The 26,717-nt window shown below is 41.7% G+C and overlaps 1 protein-coding gene across 2 annotated transcripts in view; it reads right to left on the bottom strand.

Moving 5' to 3' along the window:
- Positions 1-6,827: 6,827 nt before the first annotated feature.
- The window catches only part of EXTL2 (exostosin like glycosyltransferase 2), a 30,677-nt gene continuing 10,787 nt past the window's right edge, over positions 6,828-26,717 (bottom strand). The window contains exons 1-4 of one of the 2 annotated variants that reach the window (XM_049616708.1): positions 15,684-16,775; positions 12,524-12,951; positions 11,809-11,879; positions 6,828-8,924 (exon numbers count right to left, since the gene is read on the bottom strand). In XM_049616708.1, coding sequence (XP_049472665.1) covers positions 8,436-8,924; positions 11,809-11,879; positions 12,524-12,951; positions 15,684-15,739 — 1,044 coding nt within the window. In that variant the 5' untranslated portion in view covers positions 15,740-16,775 and the 3' untranslated portion in view covers positions 6,828-8,435. Of the gene's footprint in view, positions 8,925-11,808; positions 11,880-12,523; positions 12,952-15,683; positions 16,776-26,717 lie in introns of those variants that run through there. The other variant, XM_049616706.1, reaches the window with a different exon arrangement.

Below are 26,717 nucleotides of genomic sequence, written 5' to 3'. Positions count from 1 at the left end.
ACAGAGACCCCACTAAAAAGGAGAACTAGAGACTAATTTCCCTGATGAACATGGATGCAAAAGTCCTCAACAAGATATTAGCCAAACAGATCCAACAATACATTAAAAAAATTATTCACCACGACCAAGCAGGATTTATACCTGGGATGCAGGGCTGGTTCAATATCCGCAAAACAATTAACGTGACTCATCACATCAATAAAAGAAAGGACAAGAACCATAGGATCCTCTCAATAGATGCAGAGAAAGCATTTGACAAAATACAGCATCCTTTCTTGATAAAAACCCTCAAGAAAGTAGGGATAGAAGGAGCATACCTCGAGATCATAAAAGCCATATATGAACGACCCAACACTAATATCATCCTCAATGGGGAAAAACTGAGAGCTTTCCCCCTAAGGTCAGAAACAAGACAGGGATGTCCACTCTCGCCACTGTTATTCAACGTAGTATTGGAAATCTTAGCCTCTGCAATCAGACAACACAAAGAAATAAGAGGCATCCAAATCGGCCAGGAGGAGGTCAAACTTTCACTCTTCGCAGATGACGTGATACTTTATATGGAAAACCCAAAAGCTTCCACCAAAAAACTGCTAGAACTGATTCATGAATTCAGCAAAGTTGCAGGATATAAAATCAACGCACAGAAATCGGTTGCATTCCTATACACCAACAATGAAGCGGCAGAAAGAGAAATCAAGGAACCGATCCCATTTACAGTTGCACCAAAAACCATAAAATACCTCGGAATAAATCTAACCAAAGAGGTGAAAAATCTATACACTGAAAACTATAGAAAGCTTATGAGAGAAATTGAAGACACCAAAAAATGGAAAAAGATTCCATGCTCCTGGATAGGAAGAACAAATATTGTTAAAATGTCAATACTACCCAAAGCAATCTACATATTCAATGCAATCCCTATCAAAATAACACCAGCATTCTTCACAGAGCTGGAACAAATAATCCTAAAATTTGTATGGAACCCCGAATAGCCAAAGCGATCTTGAAAAAGAACACCAAAGCAGGAGGCATCACAATCCCAGACTTCAAGCTATACTACAAAGTTGTAATCATCAAGACAGTATGGTACTGGCACAAGAACAGACACTCAGATCAATGGAACAGAATAGAGAACCCAGAAATGGACCCACAAACATATGGCCAACTAATCTTTGACAAAACAGCAAAGAATATCCAATGGAATAAAGACAGTCTCTTCAGCAAGTGGTGCCGGGAAACTGGACAGCGGCATGCAGAAGAATGAACCTGGACCACTTTCTTACACCAGACACAAAAATAAACTCAAAATGGATGAAAGACCTCAATGTATGACAGGAAGCCACCAAAATCCTTGAGGAGAAAGCAGGGAAAAACCTCTTTGATCTTGCCCACAGCACCTTCTTACTCAACACGTCCCTGGAGGCAAGGGAAACAAAAGCAAAAATGAACTATTAGGACTTCTGCACAGCGAAGGAAACAATCAGCAAAACTAAAAGGCAACCAACGACAGAATGGGAGAAGATATTTGCAAATGACATATCAGATAAAGGGTTAGTATCCAAAATCTATAAAGCACTTATCAAACTCAACACCCAAAAAACAAATAATCCAGTGAAGAAATGGGCGAAAGACATGAATAGACTTCTCCAAGGAAGACATCCAGATGGCCAACAGACACATGAAAAAATGCTCAACATCATTCATCGTCAGGGAAATACAAATCAAACCCACAATGAGATACCACCTTACACCTGTCAGAATGGCTAACATTAACAACTCAGGCAACAACAGATGTTGGCGAGGATGCAGAGAAAGAGATCTCTTTTGCGCTGCTGGTGGCAATGCAAACTGGTGCAGCCACTCTGGAAAACAGTATGGAGGTTCCTCAAGAAACTAAAAATAGAACTACCCTAGGACTCAGCTATTGCACTATTAGGCATTTATCCAAGGGATACAGGTGGGCTGTTTCGAAGGGACACATGCACCCCCATGTTTATAGCAACACCATCAACAATAGCCAAAGTATGGAAAGAGCCTAAATTTTCACTGATGGATGAATGGATAAAGAAGAAGTGGTATCTATATACAATGGAGTATTACTCAGCAATCAAAAAGAATGAAATCTTGCCATTTGCAACTACTTGGAACTAGAGGGTACTATGCTAAGTGAAATTAGTCAGAGAAAGGCAAAAATCATATGACTTCACTCATGAGGACTTTAAGAGACAAAACAGATGAACATAAGGGAAGGGAAACAAAAATAATATAAAAACAGGGAGGGGGACAAAACAGAAGAGACTCATAAATATGGAGAACAAACTGAGGGTTGCTGGAGGGGTTGTTTGAGGGGGGATAGGCAAAATGGGTAAGGGGCATTAAGGAATCTACTCTTGAAATCATTGTTGCGCTATATGCTAACTAATTTGGATATAAATTTTAAAAAATAAAAAATAAAATTAAAAAAATAAATTAAGAAAAAGGGGAAAATTTTTTAAGTTTAATTCAGTCTTTTAAACTTGTATTTGCCGTCTGAATTTAACCAATTAGCAGCTGCATCTGATCATTTCCAATTCACAGTTCGATTTGATTCAAGTGGTTTATTAACCTGTTGCATCTCTTTGGAATCTTCAAGAAGGCCAGTAGCAACAGAAGCTTGGTTGAGAAGTAACACACCTTTTATTTTTAATCTTAAGTAGGGTCCATGCTCGGCAGAGAGCCCCATGTGAGGCTCATCTCACAACTGTGAGATCATGACCTGAGATGAAATCCTGAGTGAGACAGATGCTTAACTGACTGAGCCACCCAGGTGTCTCCAGAAGTATCCCACCTTTTAAATCATAACCTCATCTAGTCAGTGTTTACCACTGAACAATTGCATCATCATCTTTCTCATCCTCAGCACATCATGAACATGACGTCTTTTGGCTCTAAAACAGTAGTGATGTTTATTAATTGAATTTGTAATAATTGTGTTAGTATCGAATTAGTATTCACTTTGAGAAAGGACTCCTGGGAGATAGACGGAGGGTGTAGGGAAGATAGGAAGTTCCAGCAGGGCTAAACTCCAAGGAATGATTTTTTCTTGTCAGGAAGTATAGCCTGGTTGCTTTAAAACCTACCAATTCAAAACTGATTTGGAGTCACGGCATTTTACAACTGGAGAGAAATTTACTAATCATTTAGTTCATTCCTCTCTTTTATAGATGTGAACGCTGCGACCCAGATAAATTTACATAACCTAAATCATCACCTGGCTGATAGGAGAAAAATGTTTCCTAAATCTCGCACCGTAGGATTCTCTTCTATGTAAATTGTCTTTCCTAGCTATTTATTAAGCTTATTATTTAAACCAAAAATACTTGAACACTCAAATATGATTATTTGAGAATTTGTATTTAGCTTACATTAACTCAATCATCCTGACTTTCTCTAACTAGAGAGGTGTTATTAAAATATACACTGTATTATGTAATATTGCCGGGTAGTGATTCAGAAATAGGTATTTGTCTATAGGTCCTTCCCAGAGACTGAAGCTCCATTTCTTCAGATGGGAAAATGAAGACACAAAATGTGGATCAGAAAGAAAAAGCGGGTAGAAATAAACCTGAACCAGAAAAATTTCTGGCTTTTCCATCAGATTTGGGAAAACAGAATTATGCACCAGATGTCTTATCAGTAATAGAAGTATGTTCCCTGACCCCTTAGTTTTCTGTTCCAATAGGCACTGTTATACAGGATAAAACCGCAACATTGAAACTTGCGCTGTGATGAAGTATGTGCTATACAGATAAATTACCTAATATTCTATAATAGAATGTCAAGCACATTTTCCCTCAACTTCAGCACTATTGGCATTTTGTGACACTTAACCCTTTGTGTTGGGGGCTGTTGCTGCATCCTCACTAGAAGCCAGTAGCATGCCTGGAATTGTAACAACCAAAATGTCTCCAAACACTGCTGTGTGACCCCTGGGGGGTGGATGGTAAAATCAGACCAAGTTAAGAACCGCTGCTGTAAATTAAAGCTGCCTCCTTTAGGTTTAACTACTTAAAATATTCTGTTCAAGAATTTCATTTTTTCTTTTCAAATAAAATATTGACGTATGAAAAGAAAGCATGGAGTCATTGCTAGTTTAGATAAATACTTCATCTAAATATTCTGTTCTGAGCCAGAGTTAATAAAATGGTTTCCTTAAATTGTTTCCAGTGCTTGAATAGTCACTCTTGGTTCTTTATGCTCTAAGGCATAATTCTGACACAGCTAACTCATGACCAGGTTTCTTGAACTCTTGGCCAAGTTGCTCTTCCTTTATCTGTAATGGCTTTTTAAAAAAGTCTCATGTTTTCCTGATGCTATGAAGTTCTCTCTACACATTATGCCCTAATGTGCAGATTAAGTGGAGCCAGGACTCAGTGCGTGTTTCCAAAATGTATCAAATGTTTGCATTTCATCTACAGTAAGTATGTTTTTGAAAACTTTGGGTTTTATATTGAGAGAGCCTTTATGAAAGAAGAAAAGGAGGAACAGGGGCACCTGGGTGGCTCAGTCGGTTGAGCATCCAACTTCAGCTCAGGTCCTGATCTCACAGCCACGTGCATGGGCTTATGAGCCCCGTGTCAGACTCTGTGCTGACAGCTCAGAGCCTGGAGCCTGGTTCAGATTCTGTCTCCCTCTCTCCCTGTCCCTTCCCTGGCTCACACTCTGTCTCTGTCTCTGTCTCTTTCTCAAAAATAAATAAACATTAAATTTTTTTTTTCAAAAAGGAGGAATGGAAGGGAGGAGGGAGGGAGGAGAGAGAGAGAGAGAGAGAGAGAGAGAGAGAGAGAACACGAAATCGGAGGAACTCTTGCAGAATAAACACTGGTTTATGAAAAAGCACGGGGTAGGGGATGATCACCTCTCACCATTGAAGCCCTAGCAGCCAGTGAGATTTGGCACCTCCCTGTCCTTCCTCCAACACAGCATGATCCTCCACTCCATTCCCTCCTCCCCATTCCCTCTACCTCCTGTCCTCCCTGCCTGCATCCATAAGTGTGCATGAGTGTGCACACATTAGCATGCACACACACCTTTGGGTCAAAACCTTGGGTCTTCCCAAGAGGAACAAGTGTGAGCATTTTTTCTGTTGTTGCTCCCAAATTTTTTCTTGCTGGGACCAGCAAAGGGTCAGAAATTCCTTGTCTATACTTCAAGCCTGAGAGCAAAGAGTTTCTAGACTCACTTCAAAGTTTCCTAATGCTTACACTGCCTTTGAATCTTTTATTTGACAGTTGACTGCCTGCTTTTCAGCCTTAACAGAGTTCTTAATATAGCCAAGTCCTTCCAAATCCTGCAACATTCATGTGTTTTGTACACAGAAAAAGGAAAGGAAACTTTAAATGGTATGCAGTGTTGGGAAGTCTGACAGGAAACAGGTACCCTCAGATGTGATACTAATAGTGAGTTATGGAAATGCTTCTGGAAGGATATAGCAATATGTATCAAAAACTCGAAAAACACACATACCTTGTAGATCCAGGTATTGAAGTTCTTGGCCTTATTATAAAGGAATCATTATAGATGTGCTCAAAGGCAAGGGCACTTACCCAAATATTGTTATAATATTAAGAAGTCAAACAAAATTGTAGTATCATTGATTATATAAATTATAGTTTATCCATCTAATGAAATGCCAAATAAATTATGCTCTTAAAATATATGCCTAGGAAAGTCAGGAGGAATAGACACAAACATGTTTAGCCATTGTTAATGTCGTGGTGTGCTTGTAATTTCTTCTTGACGCTGTTCTGAATAAGCCGAAATTGCCAGTGAATAAGTGGTGTTTAAAATTTTTTTTAAATGTTTATTTATTTTTGAGAGAGACAGAGACAGAATGTGAGTGGGTTAGGGGCAGAGAGAGAGACACACACAGAATCCTAAGCAGGCTCCAGGCTCTGAGCTGTCAGCACAGAGCCCGACGCGGGGCTTGAACCCACAGACTGTGAGATCATACCTGAGCCGAAGTCAGAGGCTTGACCGACTGAGCCATCCAGGCGCCCCTGAGTAGGTGGTGTTTTAAGAATAAGAAAGAAGGCATTTGAAATAAAGAAAATGACATGAAAATTTCCTTGGTTGTCTGCCCATTGTTATGTAGAAATAATTTCTTGAATATCTCACCTGGTGTGTCCAGGGGCCTAATACCTAGGTGGTGAGTTGTAGAATTAACTGCACTTACTATCAATAACACACCCCAACAGCTTTCATTTATTGATCATTTAAGATGGGCAAAGCATTCTCCTATATTTATACAAGCTATCTCCTTTACTTCTCAAAACAACCCCCTCGGTAGATATTACTCTCATTTTTGCAGATGAGGAAACCGATGCTCCAGGAAGTTAAGTAAACGTGAGACTAAGGAAGGATTTGAATCCAAGCACTCTCCTGGCACCCTTCACCTCTGAGCTACCTTGTTTTCCTCATGCAGTTTCAAACCCGAGCATCCTCTCTTCTCCCGATCATGTGGAGCCAGAGGTGCCCAGAGAAAAAGAGTTTTAGAATTCCAGCCACAACGCAAGGGTGCCTGTATCAGAGACTGACCTTCGCTTTGTTATCATATTTGCTCTATAATGCCTGAAAAGCATGACATGATTAACTTATGTGATGCCTCCGACAAGTTTGAGAACACAAAATGGGAAATAAAATCTGGGAATATTTTCCCACTGAAGAATCTCCCCTCACCCCGCTCCGCCTAGAGAATGTAGCTAATGCCTCTGCGTTACCCTGAACAATATATTAGAACATTTAGCAATTGTAAAAATACCGACCACAAAAATGTGAGTCTGCTTAATTAACAGAACATCTTCACGGTAGAAGTTGATTTTATTTATCTGCCAGTGGAATCCCAAGAGGCAAAAAAATCACTACCAAGGTTGACCAAAGCAGATAATGAACATTATAGATTTTTAGTGAGGTTCTGAGTTCTACTGGCTTTATCTGACTGCATTAAGACACATACACATGCCAAGGTAAAGAAACAACATGTACTGAACTGATTGCACAAAGACTTCATTGTTGGAACATTAACCATGATTATAACAATGTTTTCACAGCTTTGCAATTGTGAGAATATAATGACATTATGGGAGAAGAAGGGGGAAGAAGAAGAGGAGGTGATGAAGCTTAATTAAATATTCCTTGCTACTAGTATGAACAAGGACCCAAACACGGACACTGTGTGGAACACAGATACTAATTCACGCAACAGAGTGAGCAATTCAACAATTTACTGATGCAGACTCTGTATAAAATTCCTCTGCTATGATTCAGTTCTCTTATTTTTTTCCTGTATCCATGTAATCAAAATTTCATCATGATGAATGGTGCCTCGAGTCTTTTTTGGGGGGAAATTAAAAGCAGCAGCAGCAGCAGCAGCTCTGAATACAAGAAATTAACTTTGTGTATAATACACGTAACTTCAGTATCCATGAGGTAAACTATGCCCTAACAGCAAATATCTCTTGACACCAAGGGTTTTAACTTTTGCCAGTTCCTAATTAAAGCATTCTTTTAGAAGATTATTTTAGAAGTTTCTTAAACAACAATGCATGGTTTATGTAAAATATAAGAATCAATGTATACTCTCAAGGTCAGATTCAGGGCCAAAATGCACTACCTGAATCTAGTAACACATTTACTCCTTGCTGCATATAGGTTGCACATGAGAAACACAGGCTGCAATTTTCTGTGATCCATGCAGTAAATGTTCACAAAAACCAAGTGATCAATGAGACATCCTTCAGCTACTAAAATGAACACTTCCAGTCACAACAGACTTATCAATGAAAATAAAAGCAGTGATTGATGCATCGAAACCATGCCAGGCCGAGTTAGTGCTGGAAAGACCACAATGAAAGCATGGTAGTCATGAGTTTTCTACTTGTTTTTATAAGGGATTGAGATTATCCTCGCCTCACATGGCTTTTCTCTACACCACAGGCTTTTGCTAACGAGGCATCTCAGGCTTCAAATGAAAACAATCATCCTTTAATGAAAAAGCTGAGAAATGCTTCTCTGGAGTTTCTGATCCTGGAGACAACTTGCAATAGGTCCTTAAGGCAAATGCCATGAGTCAACGAAATTGTAGAAGTCTAGAAGTCTCAGAATGTAAACATTAAAATCGCTGGCCAAGGAGTTCTCTCTGCGGATGAAAACTCCTCACAAGAAGACCTATCTAGAGAGTACCAGCTTCTTGGCTTTTGAAGTTCATGTGACTTTTATGTCCTAGAAGCACTGTACATTTTCTCCCTTGTAGAGACTTCTGTAGTAGATAAAAGTTCATGATGTTGCTTAAAAAAACAAAAACAAAAACAAACAAAAAAACCACACCAATTGTAGCGCAGAGAAGATACTCAAATACAAAGCAGTTTTGAGGTTTGATTTTGTTCGTTTTACTCTCATATTTTACTTTTGTGGTTGGCATATGGAAAACCAAACTGAGAAATCATAATGTTGGAGTATTTTAAAGGCATGCTATCATAGATATCAACAAGCTTATTTATACAATAAGATCTCTGCAGGAAGTGCTCAGCTCGATGCCACATTCCAGGATAGCCCCCGTTGGTTTCTTTTTCTAGATTGCCCATGTTTACAGGTTTCACGAATACCCCTGAAGTCTTCCCAGTGTGTTTGGCAATGATAAAATTCATGGCAATATCATCACAGTTTTGGGTTTCATCTATCAAGGCATGGACAGCTGCAGGTTGCCTCTGAAAGAGGTCAAGGTATTTGCTATTGAAGAATGAGGCTCCAATCAGCACCAAAGAGTACTGGTCACCATTTCCAAACCCCGGTGTTTGCAGTTCAAAACCTCCATAACTGTAGATACCTGATGAAGTAGAGACATGCTTTCTAGGAACAAATCCTACAATTTGATCAGGAAATTGCTGAAAAGATGGAAAAAAGAACAATTAAGGGTGGCATTTCTTTAGAGCAGACATGGTAAAAAAGGCAATTATTTATTACAGAGAGAATTGAACTGATTTATCAACTTCATTTTATTCCTGGTTTCTACATCTCAATTTCATCTGACTCCAGGCAACTTGATAAATCTATGTCGTGATCAGTTGTAGGTCAAATTCCATCGCAACCCAAATACCTAACAAAATTTCTAACCTTACAAATGTTCTCTTAATTCAAATGATATCTGATATTAATAAATTCTAGTCACCAAGGAGTCTGGTTCTTTAAAGTTTGCTGCAGGAGAAGCTGACTGTATGAGTGCTATTCATTATAGCAGATAAAAAGATACAGTGTGATTATTTTGAAAAATGGTTTTAATCTCTTAGGAGTACATAAAATTATGGATCTACATGTATGATTCTACTGTTTTTCCATGTTGATTTCAATGTTTTTGAAAGTCACTGTTGATCTTAAACAATGCTATATTTTTCTCCCTTTCAGCTTGGGTGTTTCCTTTTTAAAAATATGAGAAAAAAAAATATGAGGTGTCTGGGTGGCTCAGTTGGTTAAGTGCCCGACTCCTGACTTTGGCTCAGGTCATGATCTCACAGTTAGTGAGTTCAAGCTCTGCCTTGGGCTCTGCACTGACAGTGTGGAGCCTGCTTGGGATTCTCTCTCTGTCTCTCCCCTGCTTGCTCTCTCTCTCTCAAAATGGATAAACTTTAAAAAAAAATACAAGGAAAAATATATAACGAGATGTCATCAGGATCTTTGAAGAAAAGATAGCAGTAAAATAATAATATTAAGATGAGAGTAACTAAAAATAAAACAAAAATCACCAAACCAGAGAAAACCAGTGAAGCATGGAAAAGAAGTAAGAATTTATAGAGTTAAAAGGTTTAGTTCAATCTCATAAGTAATTTGTATTTCACTCACTTACTGAACAGACATTAAACAAGGGACACACACACACACACAAATCAGGTGGGTTAATTCCCATTTCAAAAACTGCATAGTCCGGGGAGGACATGATCCAGATATGTGAACAAAGGATTCCCATACTACGAGATGCTTGTACACACAGTTGGGTAAACCTCTTGGAAGCACCGAGGACAGGGTGACAGCTGTATTGCTGCGAGGCAAAGGGGAACAGGGGGTCAATAATAAAGGACAGGAGGCTTCAGAGAGGATGTGCCATTTACCTAATCTAGGAGGATGAGTGAAGTTCCACAGATGACCAGAGGAGGAAAAGTCACAGCACTAAGCAGATAAATACAAAGGCCTGATAGATGTCCATCCCAGCCTTGCCTGCCTCTCTCGCTCACATCACTACACCATGCAGGGCACTGATGGGACTGACTTTGGGAGTCGGGTTACCTTGGACAATGGATTGAAACTGTTCTTGCTTGTTCTTCTATGAAGAAAACCTAAAAATCATATTTATCCATCTTTAATTATGGTTTACTTGGATTGTTCTAATTAACCATGGTTCTATTTACCCCGACCCCAGACATTTTAGGTAAATTGATGTTCTACCTGAAATAGAAATTTCACAGCTGGAGTGTTACATTAGAATTTTTTGCCTAAAGAGCTTTTATTTACAAGGCTGGAAAAAGTGCTGATGGGGAAAAAAAAAAACTTGTTGATCAGTATACTCAGCATGAATTTTGAAACAGAAGTTTTGAGAGCAGTGGTATCTACAGAGTACTGTGACCACTTACCATTAATACCTAATGTTCTTATATCCCAAGTAGCTAATTAAGGAGAGGTACTATAGTGCAAATTAGACCAGTATTGGGTAGCACAGTGTTTAATTATTTGACACAGCTCAGATTATTGGTATGTGGTTCGTTCTGGTTTCAGGTAACTGTACTGCAACTTGTTCTGTTCTGAAGTTTGTTTGTTTATTTTGAGTGAGAGATTGAGAGAGAGAGAGAGAGAGAGAGAGAGAATACACGTGTGCATGGGGAGGGGGGCAGAGAGAAAGGGAAAGTGAGAATCCCAATCAGGCTCCATGCTATCAGTGTAGAGCTCCATGAGGGCTCTCTCTTGTGAACTGTGACATCATAACCTGAGCCAAAATTAAGAGTTGGATGCTTAATCAACTGAGCCACCCAGGTGCCCCAAAGATTTTGGATACTACATGGTACTTTTATTTATTTATTTATTTTAAGTAGGCTCCATGCCCCATGTGGGGCTTGAACTCATGACCCTGAAGTCAAGAGTCGCATGCTCTACCAACTGAGGCGGCTGGGTGCCCCTGAACTGCAACTTGTAAAAGCCAACTACTATTAATTAACACATATTCACGAGCAAAGAGTTGTTTTTACAGAATGACAAGCAATTTATGCCTGTTTATTCCAGCTATGATTGAGGAAAAGACCTACATAAACAAATAAATAAAATGGCCACCACAATGATGCACTGGAATTTCTGTTATCACTAATTTCTAAAAAGGGGTTCCAGAATTAGGATTAAATTTTGTCGGTGTAAAGTGCTTTCTTTTAAAGCAAGTTATATACAATATTAATACAGAGATACACTTCTCTTTTGAGATACAGATCTGTGGCCTTGTAGAAAATGTCCCTCGATTCCAGTCTTGGCTATATCAGATAGTTTCCTCATTGTTCTCTGGAAAGTAGTTCCAGCTCTTCTCCCCAATATACCAAATATAAATCAAATACAGATAAAAGATAACTTAACTTGCAGGTTGGCTTAACTGAACACAAGAAATCTTGATTACCATGCACCAAACTTTTCTTTTAGATAAATAGTGTCTACACTGTTTGAGGTGACTCCCACATTAATCCACCCTACCCTGGGTAGACCTTCATGCTGAGGAGTTCGTAAAGGAAACAGCAACATTACCTGCCAAACCGAGAAAGCAAAGACAAGGTCTTGGGCACTAATTAGTGTGTCATCATCTACCATTAACACAGCTGAAACAAGAGAGAGACAAATTTGAATCCAACAGTTTGGAAATGAAAACAAAACTAGTATAACACAATGGTGTCTAGATAGATCATTCAAAGGAAAACTTTTCTGGACAAAATAAGTAAACAAGAAATGTATTCCTGGAGACATTTGTCTTGTAGAAAAAGTGTGTGTTTGAATTGTAATTGATTTCATAATTGCCTGACCGGGAAATGATCATGCAGTTACCAACCACTATCCTAGAAACGAATGATCACGCAAATAAACAAGACTGGGGGTCTTTCAAGCAAATTGCAATGCTCAAAAAACTGCTCTGAATGGGAGGAAAAGGAAGGTGGCAAAGAAATACATTAAGCATAAGCTGAATGCCATTTTACTACTTTCTCCGATACAATATGTAATTATAGTGTATCTTCTTTCACAACATTAACCTCTTTGTCACTGTTGCAAGACGTGTGATTTCTTCCCAAGGAAACTGCTTCTTGACATCTTGAAAATTGGCCCCTTAAGTTTTTCAAAGTGTTTTCTTTTGATTAAATTTTCCTACTTTCTCAGCATAATTAGGACAGAAGGCTGGAAATACACATGCCTGCCTCCCAGCTCCGGTTAGCTGCAGCCCTCTCTGGCTAAGAACCCAGCTGCAACTCACCATTGGTTTCCAGTTCAGGAAAGACCTGGAGTCGATTTCTCATCCTGTTTGTTGTCTGTGGTTTGAAGATCACAGGGACGGGGTGAGGCCCTAGAGAATTCCATAACTCATCCGGTCCCTTCTCCCCAATGTTGTTCCACACCACGATCACTTTATGCAGGTGTGGCACTGCCTGATAATGATTTAGAAGTCTCAGTAAGAGGTCTGTTCTGTTGTATGTCTGCATTATCAGAGTAAAGGAATCCAGGGTGGACTTGCCCGGGGATTTTATTTCCCTACGCAGAGTGAGCATCTTGTCTTCTTTAATATTTGGAAGTAAAGTGGTCAGAGCCCCAGCTACCAGCAGCAGCACAAGGATGGCCACCAAAGAGAAACGAAGCACTCGAATCCCCATCACTCTTCCAGGAAGTTTGCAGATGTGGCAGCACCTGGAATAGAAATGGAAATAAAATACAGAGTGTTAGCATTCTTACTGGTTCCCAGGTTTTTGTTTTTGTTTTGTTTCTTTTTGAGAGAGAGAGAGGGCACACAAGTGAACAGGGGAGGGGAAGAGACACACAGGGAAAGAGAGACAGAGAGAACCCCCAAGCAAGCCCCATGTTCTCAGCGCAGAGCCCAATGTGGGGCTTGAACCTGAGAACAATAAGACCATGACTTGAGCCAAAATCAAGAGTCAGAGGTTTAACCGACTGAGCCACCCAGGTGCCCCTTTGTTTTTGCTTTTTTAAGGAGGACAGAAGTTAACTTTATTTTAGTTGATTAAAATTTTTTTTAATGCTTATTTATTTTTGAGCGAGAGAGACAGAGCATGAGCAAGGGAGAGGCAGAGAGACAGGGAGACACAGAATCTGAAGCAGACTCCAGGCTCTGAGCTGTCAGCACAGAGCCAGATATGGGGCTTGAACTCACAAACCACGAGATCATGACCTGAGCCAAAGTCGGATGCTTAATTGATTGAGCCACCCAAGCGCCCCTATTTTAGTTGATTTAAATTCACAGTTCTCCTGGCCTCTTAAAGGTAAAAATAAAAGGTACAGTGAACAAACCTCCTGGGCCTGTTTGGTTTGCAGTTATGGACAAAAGATCATCTACATAGAAGCCCAAAGAATTAAGCAGTGTCTTCAAAACTTTGTCTTCCTTTTAATGTGAAATATTTGGAACTGAGATTATTTTTTCAAATGGGATTACATTTCTCTTAGTAGTGTACTAATTCTTTAAACAGCTTTACTGAGATATCTTTGACATAAAAATTGTATATATTTAAAGTGTACAATGTGATGTCCTGATATGTGTATACTGCTGACCCTTGAAGAATACAGGTTTGAACCACATGGGTCCACTTAGAATGTGGAGTTTATTCAATAAATATAGTAAAGTACTTTCAGTGGACTGTCTCTTCCTTATGATTTTCTTAACAACATTTTCTTTCTTTTGGCTTACTTTATTGTAAGAATACAATATATAATACATATACAAAATATGTGTTAATCTACTGTTTATATTATGGGTAAAGCTTCCGGTCACCAGTACGCTATTATTTGTTAAGTTTGGGGGTAGTTGAAAGTTACATGTGTATTTTCGACTGTGCAGGGTGTTGGTGCTCCTACCCTCACATTGTTTAAGGGTCAATTATACTTCAGTGCACACATTTAAACTTACTTTTGGTAGCAAGCTTTTTTCGAAATGAAATCATTTGCAGAACCCTAATATAAGAAACAGATGATAATGGTAGTAGCAGCAGCAACAAACAATTATAGTGGGCTTACTACTTATCAGGTCCTGTACTAAGAGCTGCACATGTCATAATATGTACTTATTCACTCAATCAAATAAATAAACAGTTATAAGCACTTACTGTGCCAGGCACTGTTTTAGGTTCTGTGGATACAGTAATGGATAAGATGGACAAAGTCTCTGCTGTTAGAAGGAGAGGAAGCAGTAGAGAGGGGCAGACAAAAAGTAAACTCAAAGATAATTTAGAATAGTGGTAATGAAGAGAATAAATCAGAGTGGCATAAGCAAGGACCAGATTATCGGGGATCTTATCAGCTGATGAAGGAATATAGATTTGTTTTTAAACGTTTATTTATTTATTTATTTTTACATTTTTTTCAACATTTATTTTTGAGAGACAGATCATGAGCGGGAGAGGGGCAGAGAGAGAGGAAGACACAGAATCTGTAGCAGGCTCCAGGCTCCCAGCTGTCAGCATGGAGCTAGACACGGGGCTTGAATCCACGAACCATGAGATCATGAACTGAACCGAAGTCAGATGTTTAACTGACTAAACCAACCAGGAGCCCCTAAACGTTTCTTTTGAGAGAGAGAGAGAGAGAGAGAGAGAGAGCGCGAGCACAAGCAGGGGAGGGGCAGAGAGAGAGGGAGACACAGAATCCAAAGCAGGCTCCAGGCTGACTGCTCAGCATGGGGCTTGAACTCATGAAGCATGAGATCATGCCCTGAGCTGAAGTCGGACACTTAACTGACTGAGCCACCCAGGCGGCCCTAGAGTTTATTCTAATTGAGATGGAAAGCCATTATAGGGTTCTGATCAGGAGAGTGACAGGATCTAGTTTATTTTTTACTGTAGCCTGGGTTAAATATCTTTCTCAATATTACATAGCAACTAAGAAATGGATGTGGGATCTACACCTGGGCAAATCTGCTGCCAGAGCAGGCTGTTCATCATTATGAGCTAGGAACATACTGCTGAATTTCAATTCGGGTTGAAGTCGGGGAGGGCTTTGGAGCTTCCAAATCACCCTGTCTCACAGTACACGAGGGTCAGGAGGTACTGTAATCAGCTATGTACTCCCCTATCCCTCATGGTACCTGAAGGATGTGCTTAAGGTGGCTACAGAATAGTAGGTGAACCCCTGATTCGTGTGGCCTGGACACTCATTGGCCAAACACGTCTGTCTGCTCAGACCTCTCATTCGCTTACGTCAGAAAAGGCTGAATCTCACGAGCAGTTTCACAGAGATGTGGAGCTTTGATTTCCTAGCCTCCAATACAGTTTCACTCTGACCCCTGCCGCCTCCTTTGGGAGCACTGCTGACTTTCAGTTTTTGCTGTTTCGTATTCTTCTATTTCTGCTTCTGATTCCAGACTTCCCTTACTTCTCCACAAGCCTCCATAAGCCTGTGAGGGAAGTCCTTACTGTGCATTTTGGCAGCTGAGCCTTCCTATACATCTTAGCATATATCCTAGATCCATTTGACTGCTCTGTTCAAGTACAAAAGCCAGAAAATGAGGAAAACAGATATTCCTTTAAAGGACTGAAAACAAAAATCAACCAGACATTTCTAAATACTTAAAAAATTCCTTTAAGAAAAACATAGATTTTAGAACCACAAAGAATGAGGTATCATTATTCTTGATGACTTTAATGGATCCATAGTCTACCCTTATTATATTTTGGTACAATTTCTCTTCTTAGGCTATACGATAAATGAATACTCTCATCCATTCCACAATACAGACAAATATGATAAAGCTAGAAGAGACTTCTTACTGCTCCCCCACAGCTGTGGTATGCTAACTCTACCAAGCCACTGTCGCTGTCCTTCTCTGTGTAACACTGCCTCTGTACAGTTGGGTTTTTGTTTGTTTGTTTGTTTTTGGTTGTCTCCATCTCCTTAGAAAAGTACAGTGTTTGTGGATACCTAAGCTCTTGACTTCACACCCTGTGGTTTAACTCAGCATGTGCAGCCACGCTACCATTCCACAGGCAATCCTGACACTGTGGTGTAAATCTTCCCATCCTACAGATTAGATTCTCAACGAAATCTCACTTTAGTTTCCAAGTGATGTTCAGTCAACCTTTTGTTTTTCATTAAGATTTAGCAGCGGCGGAATTCAAAGGACAATCCCATTCTCGTGATCTTGTTTCATGCGGTAGAGTGTTTTCTAATTGTAGAAACGATTTATATATAGTTCAGCAAGGACACAGAGAGACCATATAGTCCATGCCTTTAACATCTCCCTTTGAAGTTTATGAGAATGGGGAATGGAGAATTTCAAGGGGGGTGGGGAGGGGCATACGCTCCATGATTGTACAGTGGGCGGAGGCATGTGCAAGCAAAGAAAGAGGTTATTCATAAGATCAGGGGGATGGTCATTGTCATTCAGCAGCTCTCACTTTTCAATAGTCCAGATCTGTAAAGCAATGTTACCTTGTAGTAACCTTTACAGAGATTTTTCAAAGATACTCTCTCCAGGACCTTCTCTGCAGCCTGTTCTGTTAAGAAAAGCAATTTTGTGTTTCTCCTTTTATCATGGCCTCACTCAAGAGATGAATAAAATGAATTTACTTTTGAAATAACCTTAGCTTTACTATGATTATTTCTTCAAGGACAGTAATTTAAGGCTTTAGAATACAATGTTTTTATTACATGCACCCTCTTACTAAAACACATACTATTAAAGTAGTCAACCAAAAACCATTATGAATTAATAATCTTGGTCCAAAGGCCTTGAAAATCCTTCTAATATATTGAATCAAAAGCAGGTCTCATAAAACATATTTTCAGTTCTGCATAAAAACGGCTAGCTATAAACAATGAGAGCGAAGAATCATCCAGCAACTGCATTAAAATATACCCTGATTAAAATCTTTGTGTTCATTTTCCACAGCTGACGAGGAATAGCATAGTGTAAAACTTACACAGAAGTGTTTCTAGCTTCTGAAGTAGACACATAACTACCTGGTGTTTTAGTCTAGAAAAAGTAATGAAAATTAATTACTGTAGCCTACTATAAATATACATTGTCAAAGACACTCATGAGTATTTCACTTTTGTCTAGACTTTCAAGCAGGATTTATCCCCATGCCCATCATAGAAATTTCCTCAGATAACTTCTAATCCCCTATTTTACCTGTATCAAAATGTTGTGGGAGATATGAATAATTTATCTTTAGAAATACAGTGTAAATATTTCATGTGGTATTTATTAAACAATGCAACCCAATAAGCTAATGTAAGATTTTTAGTCTGTCTAGAAAAGCAAGAACTTCAGGGGCGCCTGGGTGGCTCAGTCGGTTAAGCATCCGCCTTCAACTCAGGTCAGGATCTCGCGGTCCCTGAGTTCGAGCCCTGCGTCGGGCTCTGGGCTGATGGCTCAGAGCCTGGAGCCTGCTTCCGATTCTGTGTCTCCCTCTCTCTCTGCCCCTCCCCCATTCATGCTCTGTCTCTCTCTGTCTCAAAAATAAATAAACGTTAAAAAAAAATTAAAAAAAAAGAAAAGCAAGAACTTCATAGACCGCAGTGCAAGTGGCACGTGTGTGCTTGGAGAACAGGTGGAGTCTGGAGCCCCACTGCAGGCCCACCAGAAACAGCTCCAGATCCGTTCGGAGAGGAACGAGGAATTCACTGGCTATCTGGATTCCAGTTTATGGCTTTCTTCTGTTCTTTTTCTAGAGAAATAACTTATCATCTAATTCACAGCTTTGAGCTTTGAACAGGAGATACGAGAAAGAACACATCTGGATGGTCTACATCTTCTGTGCAAAGAACCAAGAAGGTACCTCCTAGCTCTCTTGCCCTCAATTCCTACACCTTCTTCTTAGATTTTTTTTCCTATTTTTTTTAATGCCTGTATAGATTTACTGACACCTTGTCTCATTCTAAAAAGGATCTGACAGCTCTTAGACTATTCCTCCTCTGCCTTTCTCCCATCCATGACTACAGATTAAATGTGACCTTAATAAACACGGTAAATGTCAGCATAACACAACAAAAAGTCCTCCTCTTCTGCTGATTATCTGAAAAATCAAAGATTCCCAAATGGTATTTTTTTTGCACATATGTTGTTAGTTCTTCATAGGTAGAGAGCACATCCGTTTGGTTATTTTCATATTGTTATTCTAGCATCTTCTACACCAGGAATTTTCAGCTGGGGGTGACTTTGTTCTCCAGGTGACATGTGGCAAAGACCAGAGACATTTTTGACTGTCAGGACTGGGGAGGAGATGCTATCGAGTGGGAAGATGTCACGGTTGCCGCTAAACATCCCGCAATGGACAGGACACCCCTCCAAAGGGAAGAATTATCCAGCCTAACATGCCAATATTGCTGAGGTTGAAAAACCCTGCTCTACATATATTTTACCTAACAAGACCTACTTGAACATGATTGGGGGAAGGAGCGCTAGCCAAGTGGCCTCTGAGAACCCCAATGCTTTGGTTATGAACCATAAGTGATAAAGCCATGGCTCCAAAGCTGCCCCAATATTTATATGCTTTACTGCACAAACACATAAACTCAGAAAGCTGAAAGAGAGCTCAGAGCTCTCCTAAGTCAACTTCCCTATTTCATTAAGAACCCAAGGTTCAGCATAAGGGACTTGCCTAGGTTCATGCAGCTGCATGCGGCACACCAGCAGCAGAACCAGGGCAAGAATCTAGATCTCCTGATGGCACAGTCCGTGGTGACCCTTTCCACTGTGTTATGGTAAATTCGGCAATCATATATCAAAAAATCAGTATGCAAGACTGTCACTGTCTGTAAGATAATATAAAAACTCGTACTTAGTATGCTGGAGTATTTTTTTCCAATGTAAGATTTATTTCCAGGGCGCCTGGGTGGCTCAGTCAGTTAAGCATCCGACTTCACCTCAGGTCACGATCTCGTGGATTGTGGGTTTGAGCCCTGTGTCGAGCTCTGTGCTGACAGCTCCAAGCCTGAAGCCTGCTTCAGATTCTGGGTCTCCCTCTTTCTCTGCACCCTCCCCTGCTCGCACTCTGCCTCTCTCTCTCTGTCAAAAATAAATAAACTTCAAAAAAAAAAAACCAACAAAAACAAAACAAAAAGATTTATTTCCTATACCATAAATTTCACACACTTAAAGTACAACTGACTTTCAAACAACACAGGGATTAGGAGCACCAACCACTCCACCCTGCACAAAAATCCACGTATGACTTTTAACCGCCCCCCCCCAAGACGTAACTACTAGTAGCCTACTAAGAAGCCTTAGCGATAACATGAACAGTTGATTAACACATATTTTGAATGTTATCTGTAATATAGACTGCATTCTCACCATGACGTTAGCCAGAGAGAAGGAAATGTTATTAAGAAAATCATCAGGAAGAGAAAACCCATTTATAGCACCGTACCGTATTTATTGAAAAATACCTGCGTGAAAGTGGACCCGTGCAGTTCAAACCCATGTTGTTCAAAGGGTCAACTAAAAGGTTCAGTGGCTTTCAGTATATTCACAGAATTGTGCAACCACTGCCACAATCTAACTTTAAAACATTTTCAACACCCCCAAAAGAAACTCCAGACCCCTCCATTAGCAGTCGCTCGACATTCTCCTTTACCCCAACCTCCCCGCCAGCAGCAGGCAACCACTAATCTACTTGATCACCATAGATTTGCCTCGCCTGGACGTCGCATATAAATGGAATCGTACAGTACATCACCTTTGTGTCTGGCTTCACTCAGCATAATGTTTTCAAGGTTCACCCATGTCATAGTATACATCAGGACCTCATTCATTCATTTTTTTTATTGCCATGTAACATTCCATTCCCGTACAGATAGAACACATTTTGTTTACCTGTTTATCAGTTGCTGGACACTCGGGTTATTTCCAGTTTGCTATTATGAATAATGCTGCTCTGAACGTTCATGGACAGGTTTTTATGTGAACATGTTTCCATTTTTCTTGGGTATATACTTAGCAGTGGAGCTGTAGGGTCACTATGTCAGAATCTTAAAAAAAAATTTTTTTTTAACATTTATTTATTTTTGAGAGAGAGAGGGAGAATGTTGGTGAGTGGGAGAGGGCTAGAAAGAGGGAAACAGAGGATCTGAAGCAGGTTCTGCACAGTGAGCACAGAGCCCAATGTGTGCCTCGAACTCATGAACTGTGAGATCATGACCTGAGCCAAAATCAAGAGTCGGGTATTTAACCGACTGAGCCACCCAGGTGCCCCAGAAATTGTTTAATATCTGAGAATTGAACAGCTTTTGGAAGAGTATTATTTGAAACTTTAAAAAAAAAATCTCTTAAATGTAGGTAGAAGAGTAAGAAAGTAAGTAACACATAGTTTATAAAGCAACAGTTGCACATTCTCTAATGCGTGTCTCTAAATGGACCAGGAAATTTGAATTGTCAAAAACCCACTATTCAGTGCGATATTTACTTATATCATCTACCAAAATTCCTTAGAAGGAAGGCTGCTAAATGTTGAATGAATAATTCTTTTCTCAGGGCCAGTTCCTTCAGACTGAAAAGGCAACAATTATCCAGACAGAAGATGAAAACAAATATGCCAGAGCATAGTATGAACAAAGATTAGTTATGTCCTCTGACTCAGAAAGTAGAAACACAGTGAGCAGCCTGACGTACATTGAGAAGCTGTCATTTTCATGACAGAAGCTGCCACAGATGGCAGAGGAGCAATAATTATTCTGCCATTTCACTACTAGATTTGCCTCATATTGTACAGATTGTATTCTCCTCTGGTTCATCCTCCAAAATATGTACTTGCCTAAAAACTGATGATTATAGAATATAGATGCTCAGAAAAGGGCCGGCAGCTGCCAAGAGATAAAATCATTTCCAAAGTGGAATGCAGAAGCCAATTCAGAACCTGGGCTTTCCTTCCATGAACATGTGAGAGGGGTTGGAAGAGGCGGCTATGATGCAACTGATGAGCAGCCTCTGACCAGGTTCATGGTCACATGGACACATATTGCTCAATCTGAGGCAAATTCCAAAAGGACTCTTCTCTTATGATATCCGACAGTCAGTGTGCTGGCTTAGGACTCCATGTGTTGGTACATGCTATTTTCACTACCTACAAAGCCCTTCCTGGTCCCCACCTGACAAACTTCTACTCCCGTCCCCTGCCAACTATCTTTCAAAAATCCTGTCCCCTGCGAAGGTTCCTCTCAAGCTCTCCAAATCTCAGTGCTCCTGGGAACTGAGAACACACTGTCACAAGGCTTTGTTTCCAGGTATTATGACCATGGGCTATGCTCCCTCTGGAGTGTGACATTATCTAGAGGGCAGTTTCTGTTAGTCTCTGTAATCCACAACAGCGCCTGGCCCATTTCAGTAAGTGCTTCCAACTCTTTATGGTTAAATGACATGGGGGAATCTATGTTTAAATTGTCTTCAACAACACAATGGATAAGAAATGCCTGAAACTAACAGAATGAACTTAAATTAAATGTAAACAAAGGCCCCATTAAGCCTATACAGTACCCAAGAAAGCCTTCCCTATGTAAAAAACCTGGGTCATCCCCCATTTGGCAACTAGAACAGCCAGGTACGAAATGTGGTCTTGTAAGGGTTAAATTGTAGTGTAGGGCTAATGCTTAGCTTGAAAAATAACAGCTTTGTGTTGACATTGAAGGTTAAGAGATAACAGCCTTGCTTTACTCTTATAAATTACGCCTCATACTCTTGTAAATTAGGCTTCACCAATTAAGGAAGCAAAAGTTCAAAGAAAAGAGCATCAGAGGCAGGGTCAAGGAGATCCACTGGTTGCAACTTAGAGGCAGAAAGTCTAAAGTAAACACCTCATTAGGCAACTGTTTCTAACTCATCTGGAAATTGTTTCTTTGTTCTGTTCCCAGGTGATGATAAAACGATGTGATCGGTTATAAAAACTCTGTACCCCGGCTGTTCGGGGCCGCACTCTTATCAAGAGTGTTGGTCCCGATCGGTCGGCCTTGCCTCTCATTGTAATAAACTTTGTTGTGACTGTCACTGGTGCCCGTAGCATTCTGTTTCAGGAGTCGTGTGGATGCAACATTTGGTGCGTTGGCCGGGAAAGTTAAAGGTCTGAAACAGGGCCCTTTCTTGGATTGTTCCGCGGGAAAGTTAAAGGTCTGAAACAGGGCCCTTTCTTGGATTGTTCCGCGGGAAAGTTAAAGGTCTGAAACAGGGCCCTTTCCTCGGATTGTTCCACCAGAAAGTTAAAGGTCTGAAACAGGGCCCTTTCTGCGGATTGCTCCGCTGACCCCTGGGAAGAAGCTCGGGATTGGGAGAGGTAAGGAATTCTTGGGGCGCGCCATTTGGATGACTCAGGAGGGTCTGCTGGACGCGGCTATAGACCCAGAGTCAGGGATCCTACCGGGACGCTGGTGGACCCCATTTGGTTTGGTTTTTGTCAAGAAGGATCCTATTTTCAGGTGGCTGCCATGGCCTACTGGCCTAGAGATCTCAAATTTGTGTTTTCTTCGTGTCTTAATTGTCTTCTTCCTGTTGACTGTCTGTGCGTCCTTGTCAGTTCTGCCTATCTTTGTCATGGGTCAAAATCAGAGTACCCCCACCCCTCTGAGTCTCATACTAACCTATTTCCAGGACTATAGGAGAGCTGCCTCAGTTTTCGGCCTCCACGTTAAGAAGTCAGTCCTTCGAACTCTCTGCGAGGTGGAATGGACCAGCTTTCAGGTGGAATGGCCTCCACAGGGGACCTTTGACCTTACATTGATATATAAGGTTCATGATATTGTCTTTTCTAGGCACGAAGACCAAATCCCATATATTGGGGCATGGAGGACCCTCATCGAAAACCCTCCAGATTGGTTAAAACTTCTCCTTCCCCTTTCCCCTTGCCTCCCTAAAGTACAGGCTTTACCACTCAAAGGCAGCCCATCTGAAGCTCAAAATAAGAATCTTGACGGGACTAAGCGGCTGCCCCCTCTATCACCTGCACCAGAGGAAGAAGAAGAAACTTACCGCCCGCCGCCCTATAGTTCTCGCTCAAAAAATACAAGTCAGGATGCTTCAGATCAGGAGGCAAGCCTGAGTCAGGACACTCCCCTGAGCCCATCTCATACCCGGTCAGGGACTCCCTTTCATCCCCCTCCCACTGCCCTACCCCTTCGTCCAGGGCCACCCCTGCAGGGTGAAGTCCGACCCTTTATGACTTATGTACCCTTCTCCACTAGCGACCTTTATAATTGGAAGCTTCAAAACCCCTCGTTCTCAGAGAAACCCCAAACCTTAATTTCTCTTCTTGAAACCATATTTGTGACCCATCAGCCAACCTGGGATGACTGCCAGCAGCTCTTGCAGGTTCTCTTCACCACTGAGGAGCGAGATAAGATCCGTCGTGAGGCCCAGAAATTAGTGATGGGGCCAAATGGGCAACCCACCGTGGATCCTGCTGTGCTGGAGGAAGTTTTTCCTTCCTCGCATCCTGAGAATTGGGACCCAAACACCCCTCACGGTAGGCAATCATTAACCCTATTTCGCCAGACTCTACTGGGAGGTCTCCGAGCGGCCGCCCGCCGGCCCACAAACATGTCTAAGGTAACAGAAGTAATTCAGGGAGCTGGGGAAAGCCCCTCGGCCTTCTTAGAAAGGCTCATGGAGGCGTACCGCACCTTTACCCCTATTGACCCTGAGGCACCTGAAAATAGAAGGGCATTAAATCTGGCTTTTGTCTCACAGGCAGCCCCAGACATTCGGAAAAAGTTACAAAAATTAGATGGGTTTGAAGGAAAAAATTTATCTGAGTTAGTTGAAATAGCCCAAAATGTTTTCAACAATAGGGATTCTCAGGAAGAAAGACAGACAAAAAAATTAAGCAGGGTGGTGGCAGCCGTCCTGGATGCCCGTGAGGGAAGAGGACCCAGAGCGCCCAAAGAATTCTGGTCTGAACAAAAGAAAAAAGATAAACAAAGGGTTAAAGTGTCACTGGGAAAAAATCAGTGTGCATATTGCAAACAAGAGGGACACTGGAAAAAGGATTGCCCCAACTTAGCCCAACGCAAAACTGGGCCACCCCAGGTATCTGTGATGGGAGTCGATTTTGACTGACGGGGCCGCGGCTCGGTGGCCCCTTCTGAGCCGTTGGTTACTGTTAATATAGGGGGCCAACCTAAGACCTTCTTGGTGGACACTGGGGCAACCTTTTCAGTTTTAAAACAAGATCCTGGCCCCACCAGGCAAGGGGCAACCCTGGTGCAAGGAGCAACTGGGTCCCAGACTTGCAAATGGACCACTGAACGACAAATAGATTTAGGCCGTAAAACTGTTACACATTCTTTCCTAATTATGCCTGAATGCCCCTACCCTGGATTACTAGGTAGAGACCTACTGCATAAACTAACGGCTTCTTTGAAATTCACTGAAGGGGGTATGCATATTAAAGTCGGCCAGGATGGCCCAACAACGGTAATGGTGACTGTGCCACTTGGGGAAGAGGGCCTGCTCACTCCAGTGCCTAATGAAAATGTTCATGCAGTCGATCCCCTCCTTAAAAGCCTCCAGGCGGATTTTCCCCAGGTATGGGCTGAAACTAATCCACCTGGGCTGGCAATTCATCAAGCTCCCATAATAGTGGAACTTAAGGCATCCGCACTTCCGGTAAGACTAAAACAATATCCCATGTCCCGGGAGGCTAGGCGGGGAATCGCTATTCACATCAAGCGTTTGCGCGACTCTGGCATTTTGATCCCATGCAAGTCGCCATGGAATACTCCGCTTCTTCCTGTCCGGAAGCCTAATTCATCCGATTTCCGGCCAGTTCAAGACCTAAGAGCAGTAAACGCCAGGGTAATGGACATTCATCCCACTGTACCGAACCCTTATACTCTCCTTAGTCTGCTTCCCCCTTCTCAGGTGTATTATACAGTTCTGGACTTAAAAGATGCCTTCTTTGCCATCCCGCTGGCCCCACAAAGCCAGCCACTATTTGCATTTGAATGGACTGATCCTGAAGAGGGAAAAGCTGGACAGCTCACCTGGACGCGACTCCCCCAGGGATTTAAAAATTCTCCTACTCTTTTTAATGAAGCCCTGCACCAAGATTTAGAGCCATTTCGGATTTCCAACCCACAGGTAACTCTATTGCAATATGTTGATGATATCTTGCTGGCGGCCCCTTCTCATTTAGAATGCCTGAATGCCACCAAAGGACTCTTGAGTCTTCTACAAAAACTGGGGTACCGAGTGTCAGCCAGAAAAGCACAGGTCTGTCGTACTGCAGTGACCTATCTAGGTTACAACCTTAAAAAAGGTAAGCGCTACCTTGGTGAACAAAGAATTCGGGCCATACTCGATATTCCTCAGCCTAAAACTCGCAAACAAGTCCGCGAGTTCCTTGGGGCGGCAGGCTACTGCAGACTATGGATACCTGGCTTTGCTGAACTGGCAGCCCCTTTGTATGCCACCCTCAAAGGGTCTCCAGAATCCTTCATGTGGGGAGAGACTCAAACCAAAGCCTTCCAAGCCTTACGAGATGCTCTCGTGACCCCACCAGCCTTGGCCCTACCAGATCCCACCAAGCCATTCCATTTGTTTGTAGCCGAAAAAGGGGGGGTAGCCAAGGGAGTTCTGACACAGCGCCTAGGACCTTGGCGCCGACCAGTGGCTTATTTATCAAAACGGCTGGATCCAGTTGCTTCCGGGTGGCCCCCATGCATTCGACAAATTGCTGCCACTGCGCTTCTAGTTAAAGATGCAGACAAACTAACCTTAGGGCAAGCATTGTCTGTCACGGGGCCCCATGAAGTGGAAACTTTACTGCGGGCTCCCCCAGAGCGATGGCTGTCAAATGCTCGGATTACCCAATATCAAGCATTGCTACTTGACCAGCCCCGAATACGTTTTTGTGCTCCCACAACCTTAAACCCAGCCACTTTGCTGCCTGAAGGACAGAATCCCCCTCTACACTCTTGCCCAGAAACCTTGGCAATGATCTCGTCCCTCCGCTCTGATCTTACGGACATTCCTTTACATGACCCTGATATCAGCATGTTTTCAGACGGCAGTAGTTTTGTGTTTCAAGGGCAAAGGTATGCCGGTGCTGCGGTGACGACAGACCGTGAAGTTTTATGGCAACAGACCCTTCCCCCAGGAACTTCAGCCCAACGCGCAGAGCTCATCGCACTAACAAAAGCCCTAAAACTTGGAAGAAACAAGTCAGTTAACATTTATACGGACAGCCGCTATGCTTTTGCAACCGCGCATGTACACGGATCCATTTATCAAGAGCGTGGTCTCCTCACAGCAGAAGGCAAGGCCATCAAAAATAAAGCTGAAATTTTAGATCTTCTAGCAGCCATCTGGGAACCTGCGAGGCTGGCAACCATTCACTGCCCGGGACATCAAAAAGGCAACTCCCTAGAGGCAGTCGGAAACCTCCTGGCTGATGCAGCAGCCCGAGAAGCTGCCCTAACTAAAAGTGAAAGTGCCTTGGAGCTACCGATCTTGACAGAGC

Source organism: Panthera uncia (genome assembly GCF_023721935.1).
Source record: "Panthera uncia isolate 11264 chromosome C1 unlocalized genomic scaffold, Puncia_PCG_1.0 HiC_scaffold_4, whole genome shotgun sequence".
Taxonomy (NCBI): Eukaryota; Metazoa; Chordata; class Mammalia; order Carnivora; family Felidae; genus Panthera; species Panthera uncia.
Note: the sequence above shows the minus strand (reverse complement) of the source record. Positions and strands in the feature narration are given on the sequence as shown.